The sequence below is a fragment of the Patella vulgata genome, chromosome 9 (assembly GCF_932274485.2).
Source record: "Patella vulgata chromosome 9, xgPatVulg1.2, whole genome shotgun sequence".
In the NCBI taxonomy this organism is placed as follows: Eukaryota; Metazoa; Mollusca; class Gastropoda; family Patellidae; genus Patella; species Patella vulgata.
In genome coordinates this window covers 30493078-30511465 of record NC_065887.2, presented here as the reverse complement: position 1 = coordinate 30511465, position 18388 = coordinate 30493078, and the positions used below count along the sequence as shown (strand labels likewise).

At 36.4% G+C, this 18388-nt stretch overlaps 1 protein-coding gene across 1 annotated transcript in view; it reads right to left on the bottom strand.

Annotated features, from left to right (window-relative positions):
* Nucleotides 1–17189, bottom strand: part of LOC126832647 (WD repeat-containing protein 75) — a 42787-nt gene extending 25598 nt beyond the window's left edge. The window contains exons 1-4 of the mRNA XM_050563504.1: nt 17059–17189; nt 10831–10960; nt 8085–8150; nt 5305–5401 (exon numbers count right to left, since the gene is read on the bottom strand). Coding sequence (XP_050419461.1) covers nt 5305–5401; nt 8085–8150; nt 10831–10960; nt 17059–17183 — 418 coding nt within the window. The 5' untranslated portion in view covers nt 17184–17189. The remainder of the gene's footprint in view (nt 1–5304; nt 5402–8084; nt 8151–10830; nt 10961–17058) is intronic.
* Between the last annotated feature and the right edge of the window lie 1199 nt (nt 17190–18388).

Below are 18388 nucleotides of genomic sequence, written 5' to 3'. Positions count from 1 at the left end.
ACCCTAAGCGGAAAATGCTCATCTTCGAACTCCATCAAGGCATTGACCTAATCAACACATACACCAAGTTTGAACATTCTAGCCCAATTAGGAAGAGAGTTATCGTGTCCCAAAGCATCAACCAATCAAATTGCTTATCTCTGCTTACCCTCAGCAAAAAATGTTCATTATCGAACTTAGTTAAGGTATTCATATAATAAATCTATACACCAAGTTTCATCAATCTCACTTAATTAGAACTAAAGTTATCGTGTCCCAAAGCATCAACCAATCAAATTGCTTATCTCTGCTTACCCTAAGCGGAAAATGCTCATCTTCGAACTCCATCAAGGCATTGACCTAATCAACACATACACCAAGTTTGAACATTCTAGCTCAATTAGGAAGAGAGTTATCGTGCCCCAAAGTATCAACCAATCAAATTGCTTATCTCTGCTTACCCTAAGCGGAAAATGCTCATCTTCGAACTCCATCAAGGCATTGACCTAATAAACACATACACCAAGTTTGAACATTCTAGCTCAATTAAAAGTTATCGTGTCCCAAAGCATCAACCAATCAAATTGCTTATCTCTGCTTACCCTAAGCGGAAAATGCTCATCTTCGAACTCCATCAAGGCATTGACCTAATCAACACATACACCAAGTTTGAACATTCTAGCCCAATTAGGAAGAGAGTTATCGTGTCCCAAAGCATCAACCAATCAAATTGCTTATCTCTGCTTACCCTAAGCGGAAAATGCTCATCTTCGAACTCCATCAAGGCATTGACCTAATAAACACATACACCAAGTTTGAACATTCTAGCTCAATTAGGAAGAGAGTTATTGTGTCCCAAAAAGTGTGACGGACAGACCGACGGACAGACAGACGGACGAACCCATTTTAATAGTCCCCTGCTTTCTTCGAAAGGCGGGGGACAATTAAACACTATGTACCCATAGCAAATTTTTGTCATTTTGTTTACCTGAAGGTGGGTCAGACATTATTTCAAATAGGTAATATTTCAAACATTTTATAGAATGCTTTGCCGACACATGTAGCTGTAGTAAATACAACACTACTTCTGTTTGTCAGTCATATTTCTTCACATTTCTTGTTTGGCTATCAGCTAGTTATATGGAGAAACATTATTAAAGTTGGCAGTTGCTAATTAATTTTACATGGAGTTATTGCCACGGTCACCAAATCCCTCAGATTTTCTTTTCAAACTTGCTAGTGTCTTTTGGCTAGTCTTTACATGACTAGCCAAATTACATGAAATTACATGAAATGTGGTCTAATGTCCTACTTTGCTGCACCATCCTAAAGTGGAACCCCTTTTAAAATTCAGAATTGCACAACAATTTTTCCCCCAAGTTATTACCCCTCTAACTGAAACCTTGTAAATGCTTGCTCATCAAATTTATGAGTTATTGTTCTGGTGAGTGTATATTCATTGCCTGGTATGTAATGTGTGCAGGGTGCCAACCAGTCAAACAACTTATCAAATAAGGCCACACCAAAGCAATTTTAGTTATTTGGTGAAAATAAAATTTTAAATCCAACAAGAACATCGCTAACGCTGCAATATACATCCACATTCCTGCTTTGAATGATATGGTACTTTTTAAAATGTAGAGAATGAAATATAAAATGGCTGCAATGACTGTAATATGACAAGAGGCAAAGAAGGCTAAGTTGTCATGCTCCAAAATAAATAGTTGCTGTCTTTATGGTATAATGAATAAATATGCAAAGTTTGTAGATAATCCATTCAGAATTGCAGCCTGTAGATGATAAATACAAAAATTGGCCGCAGCTCTGCCCCTTGGGCTTGGATATTAAACAATATAAATAGGTACCACCCTGTTATTGAAATGATTGATATGCTGAATTTGAACAAAATTTGTTAATTATTGCAACCTGCAGAGTATTTACAGATAAAAATTAACAAAAAAGTGGGTGAGGTAACACACCCCTGGGGGTCTGGACATGCACCAAAATAAATAGTTGTTATCCTTATAGTATAAGTAATAAATATGCCAAGTTCTAAGATGTTCCATTTAGAATTCCAGTCTGTATACGATAAACACAAAAATTGGGTGTGGCTCTGCCCCTGGGGGTTGGGACATGCAGTTGTCGTCCTTAGGCTATAAGGAATACATATGCCAAGTTCCAAGACGATCCATTAGGAATCGTGGCCTGTAGGCAACACATATACACACAAAAAGAAAATGGGCATGGATCTGCCCCTGGGAGATTGGCATGCACTACAAACAATAGGGATGTTCCTTAGGGTATAAGGAATAAGAATGCAAAATGTCAAGATGATAACTTAAGAAATTCAGCCAGTAGATGACAAACAAATACAAGAAATGGGTGTGGTTCTGCCCCTAGAGCTCAGGCATGCACGAAAAACAATAGAGATCATCCTTAGGGTATAAGGAATGAGTATGAACATTTTTCAAGACGATTTAAGAATTGTGGCCTGTAGGCGACACAGACACATAAAAAGGAAATGGGCATGGCTCTGCCCCTGGCGATTGGGCATGCACCACAAACAATAGGGGTGTTCCTTAGGGTATAAAGAATAAGTATGCAAAGTTTCAAGATGATACGTTAAGAAATGCGGCCTGTAGTCGATAAACAAACAAATACAAGAAATGGGCGTGGCCCTGCCCTTGGGGATTGGACATCCACCACAAAAAATAGGGGTGTTCTTTAGGGTATAAAGAATAAGTATGCAAAGTTTCAAGATGATACTTAAGAAATGCGGCCTGTAGACAATATACAAACAAATACAAGAAATGAGCATGGCCCTGTCCTTGGGGGTCGGGCATCCACCAAAAACAATAGGGATCATCCTTATTAGGGTATAAGGAATAAGTGTGCAAAGTTTCAAGACAACCCATTAAGAATTGCACCCTGTAGGCGACCCAAAAACACACACGGACAGGGGCGACGGCATGATACGTATAAAAATAAGCATCGTTCATGTGCGGCTTTATATTCAGATCCTGAAGAACTAATAATTCCATTGGTTTGGTCTAATTTTGCCTAACTATAAAGTTATCTCATGGTAATGATCAGGTGTAGAAAATTACTACACTTGATCTCCAGCAGTAATGCTTCTGATGTCAATAAACATATAGTTCTGGTGAATCACAATCTCCTGATCGGTCTGAGTGATAACACTTTGATACAGGACACTTAGTCATCCCAGTATGATTTGTGTTCTACAAAAATATAGTTTTTTTGAGATTATCGAATGAAGTTAAATTCATATCACAGTCATTGATTCTCGCCCATACTTCTGTAGATGTTCAAAGGAAATACAAAGCGAGCTTTATGTCTTTCCTTCTTTTGTCAGTAATGAAACATTTACATCACACTTCTACTCGTTGCCACTGGCAACCTTTGATAAAACTTCCTGTTTATTTTCAATGCATGCTTAAAAGTATCCATGTATCAGAAATATACAGAAAGAGTACTGTTCATATCTGATACACGGATACCTTTATACTGTTTTAGATACCTATCAAGCAATAAGTAGCGGACGTTTAGTCTGACCCAGATCGCAATTTGAAACGATGGCTCTATGCAATGCACAAGGATAATGTACATGAAACAACTAGTCATAATCATAGTAACAAAACAAACCGGGGGGAACTACATGGCAGTTCAAAAACATATACAATGACATTAAATTAACATAACAACATATTACAAAAATCAATTATTATACATATCAATTGGCATCTATTTCATAATTTGGTTTGATTTATAATAATATGCAAAATATATAAATTAGAATATTGAATAATTATTTTAATTAATTGTGATGATAGAAGGCGCAGTTCTCTTGCTGGACACTTCACAGGCATTGAAAATAAGCAGGATGAAAAAAAAACGCCTAGAAAGTCATAAACTTTATTACAAATAAATTTCAACGGAAGAACCATCCGCCGATGCATACTTTCACCAGGAATGACCCACCTTTCGCATTTCCTTTACACTACATTTAATAATATCGCAGTCCTCTACACCATAGACAAGTTGTTTTGACGATGTGGTCTAAACAAACACGTGATTGTTTTACGCTCAGAGTATCATAGCAAGACGCACGTGTAAATACTACTCAGGTCGTCTCCACTGCGAAATCATTCTACCATGAAATGTAACGTGAGGCTCAGAAAGGGATAAATGAAAGAGCAGAAAGTATTTGTCACTTTTCGGTTGAAACGACTCTATAATAAAAACTATTTTTCACATTTTGCTTCACAATACTCGATAGAAATGTGATGTAAGTAACTTATTAGCACCTTTCCTCTGTGTATCGGTGAATATCAGGACAGTTTTAGTCGGGGGCCGCTTCGGCTGGGCCCCTCGACCTTAACTGTCCGGATATTCACCGATACACCTCGGAAAGTGTGCTAATAACTATTACTTACAATATACTAAAATCTGATTAAGAGTAAAAACTCATCAAGTAATTATCAGAAAATCATAAGAATTTGTTTGGCCCATGCTAACGTTTAGTATACAAAACATTTAATATCATGGATTTAGCTGTTCAAGTTATCAAAAATCATTGAAAGTCAAAACATTTGTTAGTCTCAAGACCTTAAACTCTGTGTATCAATGAAATGATTATATATAGGCGTAAACACGGTGTTTAAATATAAAATCAATCAGATGATACATGTAACTATGGTCTCCAAAGGATCCACAAGATTTTTCAAAGTGATCAAAGGCCATAACTCTGGCAGTAACTATCGGAAATTGTTGAAAATTCATAATTGAGATTTGATCTTATTAATGCTTGATATAATCTGAGCACCACCTTACGGTCTGTTCCCCAGTCAGTGTTTGATACAACTCTCAATGGGCTTTCAGGCATTTCTTCTTGAGAGTTTCGGGTCATAACTCTGGCAGTAATTATTGAAATCATTGAAAATCAATAAGCTTCTTCGTCTCATGACCTTAAACACTGTGTATAGAGATCTACATGAAGGATACTCTTACCAGCCGACTATTCAGTTTACTTGGATTATGACATCCGGTGAGCAACATGACTAGATCATGATGGCAACAAATTTAAATACCAGACCATTTCTAGTCCTTATCAATTACAACCAGAACAAAGGGCAATTTCATATACATCGCCTTGAACCTTACTGTAGTTTATAGGTCAACAACAGAAATGACAAGAAACCAAACAAAAGCAAGGTCAAATTTTATTCTGATTGAGGAAGAGTTTATGCCATTATCTTTCAGCAAAATGCAGACACCATAAATACAGGAAGTGGACAAATTTCTTACCTTTTTTTTTAACTTTTTTCTGTATAACAGCAACTTCTAATTTGGAAGTGTGTGGAAAACATATTATACCATAGAGAGGCGTTTCAAGATTAAATTTCTAAAAAAAAGCCAAAAAAACAGATCAATCAATCAATCAATAAAAGCCAGTTAAATTTTTATTATCTCAAATCGTGATTTTTCGTACAATCAGCGGCCATAATTCAGGAAGTTATGATCCGATATGCGCGAATAACGAAAGGAACCAAGATTTTTGGGCTAAAAACATGTATTATGGATCACAATTGTGACCTCTAGAGGGTCCACAACCTTGATATACCAGATGTTTACACTATTTGCATACGAGGGGCGGCAATTTTGTCTGGCAGTTTCGGTCCGATTTTCACGAAATTCAAACTCGACCAACATTATGGTGTAACGGTGATATATTCAAACGGTTTTTAAATCGACTAATAATTGTGACCTCTAAAAGGACCACAAGCTAAATAAGCGTTTTTTCATACAATCGGGAACCATAATTCAGAAAGTTACGATCCGATATGCGTGAATATCGAAAGAAACCAAGAACTTTGGGTTATAAACATGCATTTCAAGTTTCATCAAAATCGGGTGAAAATTGTGACCTCTAGCATGTCCACAAGCTAAAAACGTGAATTTTCGTACAATCAGGAGACATAATCGATGAAGTTATGGCCCGATACATGCCAATATCGAAAGGAACCGAGATCTTTGGGAGATAGACCTATATTTTAAGTTTCGTCAAAATCGGATTAAAATTGTTACCTGTAGAGTGTCCACAAACAAAATGTTGACGGACAGATGACAGATAAACAGGTGACAGATAATTATTAATTGCATATTAATCTTTTTCAAAAGTATTGAGCAATCAAACTGATTTTCTATACTTAGTCTAAGCATAAAATGTTCACAATCAAACTCAGTCACGGTTTTGAAGCACCTGGTAGTGAAACTATAATACACTAAGTTTCATCACTCTCCATCAGTTAGAATCAAAGTTATCTTGCCCCAAAGCATCAACCAATGAAATTAGGTAGCTCTGCTTAGCTTTAGTAGGAAATGTTAATCATTAAACTCAGTCAAGACATTCACCTAATGAACATCTACATCAAGTTTAAACATTCTACCTTAATTAAAAGCAGAGTTGTTATGTTCCAATGTTTTGACCAATCAAATTGCTTATCGCTACTTAGCCTATGCAGAAAATGCTTATTATAGAACTTGGTCAAGATATTGAGGTAATGAAACTATACACCAAGTTCCATCACTCTCACTTAATTAGAATTAGAACTAAAGTTATTGTTTACCAAAGCATCAACCAATTAAATTGCTCATCTCTGCTTGCCCTAAGCAGAAAATGCTCATCTTTGAACTCCATCAAGGCATTCACCTAAAGAAAGTCTACATCAAGTTTGAACAATCTACCTCAATTTGATGGAGAGTTATTGTTTTCCAAAGTCTTGACCAATCAAATTGCTTATCACTCTGCTTACCCTGAGGAGAAAATGTTCATTATCGAACATGGTCAATGTATTGATGTAATGAAACTATACACCAAATTTCATCACTCTCACTAATGTAGCACTATCATCGTTCCGACATTGTTTTTAAATTTATAGACAAGGAATAGAGAAATAAGATGGGTTAAACAACATTTTTTATCTTTTACAAATTATTCTCTATTGTCAGTATATTAGCTATGGTATGAGTTTATTTAAAACGCAAATTAATTGTTTGTGAAATAGCATGAGATTAAACAGGAAAGGGGTTCTAAGTGCAAGGATAGATTGTGTCGAAAAACATGTGACAGAAATTTATGATTGCATCATTTGGCTTATTTGACCAATCTCTGTAATTATTTACATAATATTTTACCAATTAGATAATTGAAGATCCAAAGCCAAAAGCTACAAAACTATATCATATCTGTGAGAATTCGTTAGACAGCAGCTTGATTCTAGAAGGGAAAAGATGTAGAAGTTTCTATTCAGCAGACTTGCCCAAATCGAGTCTGGCTGGCTAAAGTTTCAGAATGACTTTAGTTAGTATTGTAATCTGTACTATGCTTGTATCTATGTATACAGCTATGCTATATCAAATGTAAAAACGAACTGTTGCATTGTTATAACTACTGAGAAGACAAACATCTTAAGAAAACAGTAAGAAGAAAATACACAACGTGAAACAGACGCAAAGACAGCTAGAGACAAATTCTAGACGATCACAAGGCTACTAGAATATGTAGTAAGAAAAGATGCATGGGTCGTACGTAGGATGTGGCGACCGGAATTAATGGCCCGCTCTCCACGCCTGACAGAAGGCCCATGGTGCTAAACTAATTAGAACTTAAGTTATCGTGTGCAAAAGCATCAACCAATAAAATTTTATCTCTGAATAGAAAATAAGTGTGTGTGTGTGGACCATTATGCTTTTCAGGTAGACTTCGTTTTATTGTATATGGGATGTTTGTGCTTTAAAGACAACATTTCAACGAGCCTAAATATATAGTCACTGATCAGAAAATCAGAAAATATATCTAAGCTAGCTAGATAAATTTATTTATTACGAAAACCATATCTTATTAGCCCTTACCAAGAAACATGATTCTAATTCCAATCTAAAAGATCTGCCGTAACATGTACAGCCGTCTGCATTACCATGCTAAATATATAGGTCGTACATTTTGACAGCCTTAACCAAAATAATTATTGCCAGGCCAGATATTAAATATATAGAATAATATTTATCATTTTAGTAAAACTTACCCTAAGTATAACACCATCTGTATAATCCCATTGTTTAATCCAACCATCAGATGAACAGGATAATATCTTAAAATATATTAATAACCATGAGTTGTACCAGGAATGGACTGACAAGGAGCTTGAGGGTATAGAGTGGACTGTTACTTCCGGACATCGTACAGGATCAATACAATATGCCAGATTATAATGCATGACGGAATACTCAATTGTCTCAATAAAGGAAGTATTATTGTACCTCAAATACCAGAAGTATTATTTCAATACACCTTCGAATACCCAGAACTTAAAACATGATAAACCTTTCTGTACATTCAAAATTTTATTGCATAAAATTATTAGGTTTCTAATTCGGACACGTACAAACCACTCATGCGTCATTCTGTTGATGTCTTCAAATTTAGAGTTCCAAGCAAAATCATTTCTTTCTGTTTCTTATATCACAATATTCATATGGATCAAGAGTGACAGGTTAGTAGCTGAAGCGACGAGTATTGAAGTAAGAAGTGGTACCCGACATCGCTAGCTATTTTGTAATTAGTACTCAAGATATGATTGGAGTCACAAATAAGACACGTTTCAGTGAATGAAAAAATAGATTGCTAGGGGCAACAGTACGATAGTGTCTGCCTATTATAATATGGTTTCTTATACATTTATTTTTTTTAGCTGTTTTTAACAAGGTTTTTGGGGGGCTTTCAAAAAGTAATTTGTTTTGTATGGTGCTGTACTAACAAAAGGACAGCATACATAGTTACCGCGAATTGCCATATAAGATGGCGACAGCAAAAAGAATTATGGGTAATTCCTGTCTACACGGAACCATCTATTAAACTGTTAACATTCCTTCTGTGTAGGTCATGGAACTTTCTTTAAATCTGCTATAATTTGCTGCTTGACATCTGATGTCAAATCCATACGGGCACGCTTTGCAGGACGATCACACTTTGCAGGACAATCACACATTATGAACACAATATTATAATGATAGTGATTCTTCGTCTCGGCAATTTATAACAAGCCAACAGTGAGGCTGATGTCCCCCGCCGAAATAGGAAAATAATTAGAGGACACATATAAATTTATCACAAATTATCTTTTACAAAGTATTGAACAATCAAACAGTATATCTTTACTTATAGTCTAACAATCAAAGTAGGAGAGTTATTGTTTTCCAAAGTCTCGACCAATCAAATTGCGTATCGCTCTGCTTACCCTGAGCAGAAAATGCTCATTATCAAACTTATTCAAGGTATTACTGTAATGAAACTATACACCAAGTTTCATCAATCTCACTTAATTAGAACTAAAGTTATCGTGTCCCAAAGCATCAACCAATCAAATTGCTTATCTCTGCTTACCCTAAGCGGAAAATGCTCATCTTCGAACTCCATCAAGGCATTGACCTAATCAACACATACACCAAGTTTGAACATTCTAGCTCAATTAGGAAGAGAGCTATCGTGCCCCAAAGTATCAACCAATCAAATTGCTTATCTCTGCTTACCCTAAGCGGAAAATGCTCATCTTCGAACTCCATCAAGGCATTGACCTAATAAACACATACACCAAGTTTGAACATTCTAGCTCAATTAAAAGTTATCGTGTCCCAAAGCATCAACCAATCAAATTGCTTATCTCTGCTTACCCTAAGCGGAAAATGCTCATCTTCGAACTCCATCAAGGCATTGACCTAATCAACACATACACCAAGTTTGAACATTATAGCCCAATTAGGAAGAGAGTTATCGTGTCCCAAAGCATCAACCAATCAAATTGCTTATCTCTGCTTACCCTAAGCGGAAAATGCTCATCTTCGAACTCCATCAAGGCATTGACCTAATAAACACATACACCAAGTTTGAACATTCTAGCTCAATTAGGAAGAGAGTTATTGTGTCCCAAAAAGTGTGACGGACAGACAGACAGACAGACAGACGGACAGACAGACGGACGAACCCATTTTAATAGTCCCCTGCTTTCTTCGAAAGACGGGGGACAATAATATCGCTGTATTTGAAGTGAGAAAGTCATATGAAATACCAAGTGCTCTTTTAAGAGAGATTATAAAATTATCAAGTCAATCAACAAAGACCGACACATGTTTTAAGCTCACCGATAATTGATTGTCGTTTAACACCCACTGATTGAAGGCTGGATTATCCAATGTTAATTCAACGTAAATCGTTTAACGGGACTGCTGATTGATGTCGTTATTTAGAATATTCAGAATACAGACTACTTAAAACTTTTTTGGTTGAAGTAATAAGGAAATAAATTGGGACATGAAAATGATGACCGATTTTACAGAATGCCATAGTATTCAGATGTCAGAAGTGACTGAGTCCACTGTAGTAGGCTTGACACCCCCTAAAGAATATACATGTAATGTTCTCACATAGTTTGCACACCCTTTTTATATGCCCACACCAAGTTTGGGCATATATAGTCGTGGGCCCATCTGTCCATCAACAATAAGCTTGTGAACACAATAGAGACTAGTTTTTGACAAATCCTTAATAATTTGGTGTGAAGCATTGTGGTATGAGAGGATGAAACCTTTCGATATTCAGCTTTCTGCGACATTCCATTCTATAGTTACGTCACCTTTTCTGAATACCTCGTGAACATGATAGAGGTTATAGTTTATACCAGATCTTTCTCAAGCAGCGGGGTCATGATCATGAGCAGACAAACCCTATAAGTTTTTAAAGCTACAGAGTAGAAAAGTATATGACCATAAACTTACCTGTAGTTTATTTTTAGGATTTAGAGAAATATCTGTAATAGGTTGTGTATGCCCCTTTAACTCTCTTATACACCCTCCACCTGTTGTACTAAACACCTTGACAATTGTACCAGATACACAAAATAGGTATCTGAAATAAAAGTCATAAGAAAAGAGTCAAAAAACAATATAACTCGTGCAGTATCAATATATTACTTAATGTCTCGCTCTCGACTATTAAACCACACAAATTGGTCTGTAGTATATTGAGGTTAAGTGGACTTATCTCCCTTTCATCTTAAATATTTTGAGGAGCTGGAATTGATGTGTAGCTTCAGTGTATGCTAACGTGCATGTCTCTCCTTCTTTAATTCACAAGAAAAATGTGACATATGTCATAAATAGACCTGTATATACATAATATGATGGGGCTTTTTTTAATATTATTACGTTATTATTTGGCTGTCAATTGGCTTTTCTCTCTTTCTAAATTGTATGATCTGTATTGTATAATCCCTTGCTTCGGGAAAGCGAAAAACATTTTTAACATTAACTAGACACAAACTAGGTGATTTTGGACTAACATCTGGTACAACTTTAGGTTAATAATTCACTTGTGTGTATATTGTAAGAGCTAGTCTTCAGCTAGGAGGAAAACGGACGACCAAGGGAAAATGCTAGATAAGGCAGGCGACTTATTAGCTGTAATATTTGTAAACGGGATAATTCTTTTTCATGACTACAATTGATACACTATTCGAGGCTTTGAACAAGTAAAATTAGGGTTCAATTGCAAAATTTTCAACACACGTCATCATAGTTTGCATGGAAATAAACAATTATGTTACAAATAGTGAAGAGTGGAACACTGATGTCTTAATCTTATTTTATCGAACAGTTTTTCTGTATTTGCGAGTGACATGATATCATGTGATTCTTGTTCGGCAGCCATTTTAAAATGAACAGAAATTTCGCATAGCAGTTGGGTTTAATCAAATCATATAATTATATAGTAAGGTTTCACCTTTATTTCAATGGGAATTGGTTTACTATATTTGAAGCTATGTACAGTACCATTTTGGGTCAGTGTAATTGGAAATTAAGGGAGTTATGGACCAGTAACGTTTTTGTAGTCAAATGACTACAAAACCTGCTCAAAAGGTGGAGTTAGGACGGTCCACTACTGTCTGTGGCTGCAGCAAGACAGAAGACATCAGTAGTGGAACAATTTCTAGCGACTGCTTGGATTGACATCACATCGACATAGCCCAGAGACAGGCCTTAAGATCTAAAGGAAAAGGGTCAGACCAGGTCCCTGGTTCTATCCACATCCTATGCAATAATTGGCAGAGAAAGTTCCTCAGCATTAGGCCGTATTCTTGGGGTGAAAATCTTGTTACCTTCGCTCCCGCTAAACCGGTCTACAAATCGGACTATCAATAATCGTGCAATCAATATGTCAACAAAGTTCTCCAATTAAATCTGCCAATTTAATAGTTCAAGCTCGAAATAGGCTATAAATCGATGACTTATTTCTTTATAGTGCGGAGCCATATTTGCGTAGATGTGAGTTGGATCCTGCGCATCTATTTAAAATTTGGCCAATCAGCGGTCTCGCTTGTGGGGTTGCGGTCAAAAATTCTGGGGTCAAGTGCCAGGTCATAGCATTTGTAAACAAAGCCATGCGAACGATTTACCTTGCAAATCGCTCGCGGTTGGGACGAACAGAGATCAAATGAACCCCAAAAACGTCCCATCCGTGTAGAGAAGTGGTGTATGAGAGCCACAAAAGGTATTTTGATCACACTGACATAAAATGTGGCAGTCAGTCAGGTTTTTTCGACACTGGTTAAGGATATTGGACCGGTCTATTTCACTAGAAAAATGCCTTAATATCAAGGGAGATTACAGAGAATGCAACAAGGTCACTGCTTCTATAAGTGTAATTCTAATAAAATCATTCATTTTACATAACAAAATACTTAAAACCTGTCTAGCCCGCTGTCTTGATAATGATCATGGATAGGCTAGTGTATAGCTAAGATTAAGAATGAAAAAACATATTTTGAAATAAAGGTTGAAAACTTAAAAAGTTTCAGAAATATTAAGAAGAAATGCTTAAATAATTTGAACTAGCTCAGAATTGTCAGGGAAAAGCCCATATGGACAAAATAAAAATTTTGCATCTACAATGTATAAGCTTACAATAGATATATGAATTCAAAATGGGTTTTGTCTGCAATTGCGAATGAACCAGATGCCCCCGCCCCCCCATCAATATGGGGCTCACCTACGACATAGTTTACATGTAATCATCGATAAAAGTGCCAAACACACTTTCAATGTTGGAATCTTGCTTCTGATTAATAAATATTCTGATTTTTTTAAACAATTATAACAGATACTGTACATGTAGTCGATCAAATCCAAAACTAATTACTTTTGATTTGAAAAATATTTTTGATCACCTAAGATAAATAAAATACAATTTAATGGAGGATTTACACTAAGAGTAAGACACTAACTCATTTAGTAGTTAGAATAAGGCTACCGGTATTTGTTTCACTGGACTTATCAAAACAGCAAAAGTGTTATTGGTGCTTTAAATAAAATAATAAAAATGCTGTTTTTATTTCGCACTGGACTAAATTGTCCCTCTTTTGTATGGCCCCCGCTCGAACATACTTGGATTTTTTCTTGTAAATTATACAGCTCTCTGATAAAACTGACTTCTTTAACTCTGATGAAGTAGTAACAAGTACTGCACCATGATGTGATTCCTTTGGTGATATTAATGAAGGAGTAGGGGTGAATGAGACACACTTTTAGTTTATAAATTTGTTGAAGTACTAGGCCTAGTAGGCCTAGTAGTAGGGGTTATGGACATAAAGGCCCTAAACCAAACTGGCTCAAGTATTTGGTCATAACGGTCAAACATTTTGGTCAAAACTATATAACGGTCAAAACATTAGGGTCATAATGGCCAAAAAGAACATTTGAATTTTGATATATTATGTATCAAATGATATTTATTAATATAAATATTGCATAATATAAATACCAATATTTCTTAATAGATAATATTTTCATATACATTTCTTTAATACATAAATTTAAAAACACTGTAGACATTTAATACTTAATACACTGTATAACTATAACATACATAATTTACAAAGACATCTATTTAATATGGAGGGTGGGTGGCGAATGGTTTAACATGTACACATGAAATCATAAGGTCTGTCATTGCGTCAATGACTTAATTTCAATTCTCTGCTTGTACGTGACAAGGACTAGGGTCACTTGTTCAACCTTGTGAGTTTTCTCCGAGTCCCCCAGTTTCCTTCCTCTGCTACAGACCACTACATGCAAGCAAATTATTTAAATAAAAAGGAACCGTGTCGACTGGACATTAATGGGGTGTGAAAGACTTAATTAGGGATTATCAAAAACTTTGATTAATTAGTATAATTCCCCTCTTTCCTTTGAATCACAGCATGCAATGTTCTGGGTTGACTTGGATGGTTATATTCAATTCTTTCATTCACAAATTTTTCTGGACTTATGGTCTGTAGCCTATATATCAGATGCACCTTTATTTATTACATTTATTTATTACTTCTACTAGTTGGAATAGAAGTGGTCATATCTTGTTGAAGGTTTGGTGAAACCGTGTTTAAAATATTATGTTATGAGTGAATTGCTATTTTTGTCGAATGATTAATATACTAATAGTAAGTTGTTAAATAATGTTTGGTAAAATATATTATGACCACATCACAGTAATACTAATACTAATAGTCTGTATGTATGTCGTGACAGTTTAGTTTTGGTTGGACTGAATGTAGACGCTGCCTTATCACTGAGTCACTCTCTTTCTTTCATCATTTAACTGTTTTGTTCTTAAAACATCTATAAAACGTTGGATGAAATCCAAAACGACTGCCGACTGTATCTACAATATAATATCCTTCGTAATAAAATATCCATTGGCATTTGTATCGAAAAATGCTGCAATGGATTGGTCATTTCCATCCAAATGAAACCAGTCTATAGCTACCTCACGACATTTATCCCACCTTGTGTTTGTAAAGGGTTCTGCACTTCCCTTATTAACACTGTCTAAGTGAACAATACAAGTTAATTGAGCCTTTGTCGCCATTTAGTGTAGCTTCTACATGTATAACTGCAATGTGTTCCTCGTGAAGCACGCCATTTTGTGTTTACCAACAACACACGCGAATGTAGACAATAACGTGATTGGTCAATTGTGGAAAAAACGATCACGTGACGCGGCGAACAACGCTGAATTCTGTCCAGTGACCTCGCGCACTATGAATTTTACTATCAATAAATAGTCCGGATTTCAACGAAGAATATCACCGAAGAACTATGGAATTTTTTGGGGAACATTACAACAAACGAATATCTCTATATGAACTATACACTGACAAAATTTCTTCTAGACCGGATTTGTAGGAACGAAAATATTTTTGCAACGACAATTTGTGCCCATGGAATGCAGCCTACATGCCGTAAGTCTGTGATGCATGGCAGAGACCCTGGCAAAGAAAGTCCAATAATTCCAACTATCCAAAACAAAAAGAGATTCATGTACACATTAGTGTGCACGTACAGGGCAACCTTGGACAGTTGGAATTCAACGTTATTCAATTGGTGCAGAAACGAAGTCTGAGGTTGAAGAGCAGAGGAAATGAAATGAAATGAAATGGGAGTTTAACGTCCTACTGTTTTGCTCCCAACTGTGCTAATGGAGACGGGCATATGCCATACATTGTGCTATGAGGGAAATTTTGCCCGGACAGCGGCACCATGGCCTACCGAATTCCAACTGTCAAGGATCTTTAACGTGCATGCCAATGTATACACGGGACCTACGGGACCTTGGTTTTTTGTTCAATCCGAAAGACTAGACAGCTGTCCTTGTCAGGCCCTTCGTCTTGAATCACCGATAAGGGGGAACCATGCCGGAAAATCTGGATGAACTTTCTCGGCCAATGCAGGGATTGAACACCCAACCTCCAGGCTAGCAAGCCAACGTCTTACCCACTTAGCAACCGTGATCCCCCCAGGAGTGGAGGACGTTAACAGCAATGCAAAAGCTCACTAGAGGAGCCACTGATACTATTTTCCAATGTCAAAAAAAACTGACCGCAAAATGTGTCGTTTTTGTTCCGCGACTTCGGGGAGTTGTATGAACACCAACATCGATGACTTTGCGCTTTAAGTGTTGAGACGAAAACAGAGTTTGTGTTGAGCATGGTTTGGACATTCAGAAACGTATTAATGACTTATTTCTTATATTTTGAAAAAATAAATTTTTAAGGAAAAGGCAAAAACAGTGCTAGTCACTGAAAGTAGACATATTTTCTCATAGAAAGACCCCTATCCTATATCAGTATATCAAAGGAAATAAATCATATAGCCCAAATTTAATAATTACAATAAATAGTTAATGGTTGGAAGGGTGTTTCCTGAAAATTTGATGGCTATATCTTCAATGGTTGCTGAGAAATTGTCTTCGGTCACTTGTTTTGCAAATTTAGAAAAAAAAATGTATACTGACATCGACCAATTTTTTTGGGGGGGGATCGCGTGGCTTAGTGGGAAAGGCGCTGGCTCGCTAGGCTGGAGGCCGGGTGTTCGATCCCTGCATTGGCCAAGAAAGTTCATCCAGATTTTCCGGCGTGGTTCCCCCTTGTCAGTGATGCAGGACGGAGGGCCTGACAAGGACAGCTGTCTAGTCGTTCGGATGGAACGAAAAACCGAGGTCCCGTGTATATATTGGAATGCACGTAAAAGATCCCCTGGCAGTTGGAATTCGATATAAGAGTAGGCGATAGTGCCGCTGCCCGGGCAAAATTTCCCTCATAGCACACGGTATGACGTATGCCCGTCTTCATTAGCCCAGTATAGGAGCAGAACAGTAGGACGTTAAACCCCATTTCATTTCATTTCATTTATCAATTTTGGGTCTAAAAGTGGAATAACATTCTTATTTCTTAATCGATTTTGAAATTGTTTTGGGTTTCTTAAATGAGAGGGGGTTAGAAAACTAGTAAATATTCAATTTTAGTCACATTCAAAAATTTTAAAAAGCTTTTGCATTGCTAACGTTAATTTTAATTAAACACTATTTCTCACATTTCATTTTCATAAAATTTTAGCAATAATATATATAAATACAAATATATCGAGGGGGGGGGGGTATTATCTATCTCTTACTTTCCATCATGAGAAAAGACGGGCTTGACCGAAACAATGCTCTGGCCAGCCCTAAGACAAACTTTGGGCTTTTCTTCCTCATCATCTATCATTTCTATATCCACGTGCTTCATGGTAGCCGACATCTTTGTTTTCATCACGTGATAATTAAACTGAAACTTTTGATTGGACAGCTTCACTACCTGTGGCCAATGACAGCGCTCATGGTGTTTCTTCCGGTTCATGTAGGGCCTTTTTGACCTTCAATGCTGGAAATTCGTTACAAAAGATTTTTCTGACGGCACAAAACTTTAAAATGGTGAAATTTAGCTCAGAAACGAAGCAAAGACTGTCGTCGTTGATGAATACAACTAGATTTCTCTTCCAGTGGGGATTTATCCCGACAGTTCTATACCTGGGTAATTTATTTAAGTTCAAAATAAATCCCCCCCCCCCCATTTTATTTGTCTTACTTTTCTGTTTTTATTGAATTTTAAAGTCATACTTTTACCTTCCCCTAATTTATTGCATTAAATATTGGATGATGTATGTTGAAGTTCGGACTAGCTATCCTGATTTTCCTTGCGGGCGGCAGAAGGATTGGGTGCCAGTTACGTCGTCCACAGTTAAAGTAGCTACTAAGTCGATAACTCAATATCAATAAAATAAAACCAAGAATGAACAATCCAAACCATTAGACAAAATTCGAAGTCCTAATAAAACGGTATAGGCAAAATAGTGTAATACTAATAAAGCAAAATAGTGTAATCAGCATATGGACTGTTCACCGTGTACAAAATACACGATAAACAGTGGTAACAGGTGTCCGGAAGAGTAAGCTTACCCTGTCTTGCGCCATAGCTGCATCCAAACTATTAGGCGAAATCTCGGTAAAATAGCATGATTGGCCAATGGACTATCGGTATGCAAAATGCACGTGATGAACAGTGTTAACAATGTTAGAAGACAAGACATTATCAGGGAGATTGTATACGCGTCAATTAAATATATCTAGAATAATAGCCGAGAGAGACATGTTATATTTACCAATCAAGTCAATATGACGCCCATAAAACTTTTTAAAGGTTTTAATAAGTTTAGTTCGCAAGTATCCTTGTAGTTAAGGCTTAGATGACAAATGCCTCGATCTACTTAAAAAATCAGAATAAAATGAACAAGCTCTCGCGTAACGAATTAGTTGAGACACAAACACTCCATAAGCTGGTGATATTGGAATGTTACTACTAATAAATGGAAAGTTAACAATCGGAAAGTCAAAGTCATCACGTATATCGTACAATTTAACACTAAGTTTATGGCAATTGTCAAAATCGAGACGCAGATCCAAGTA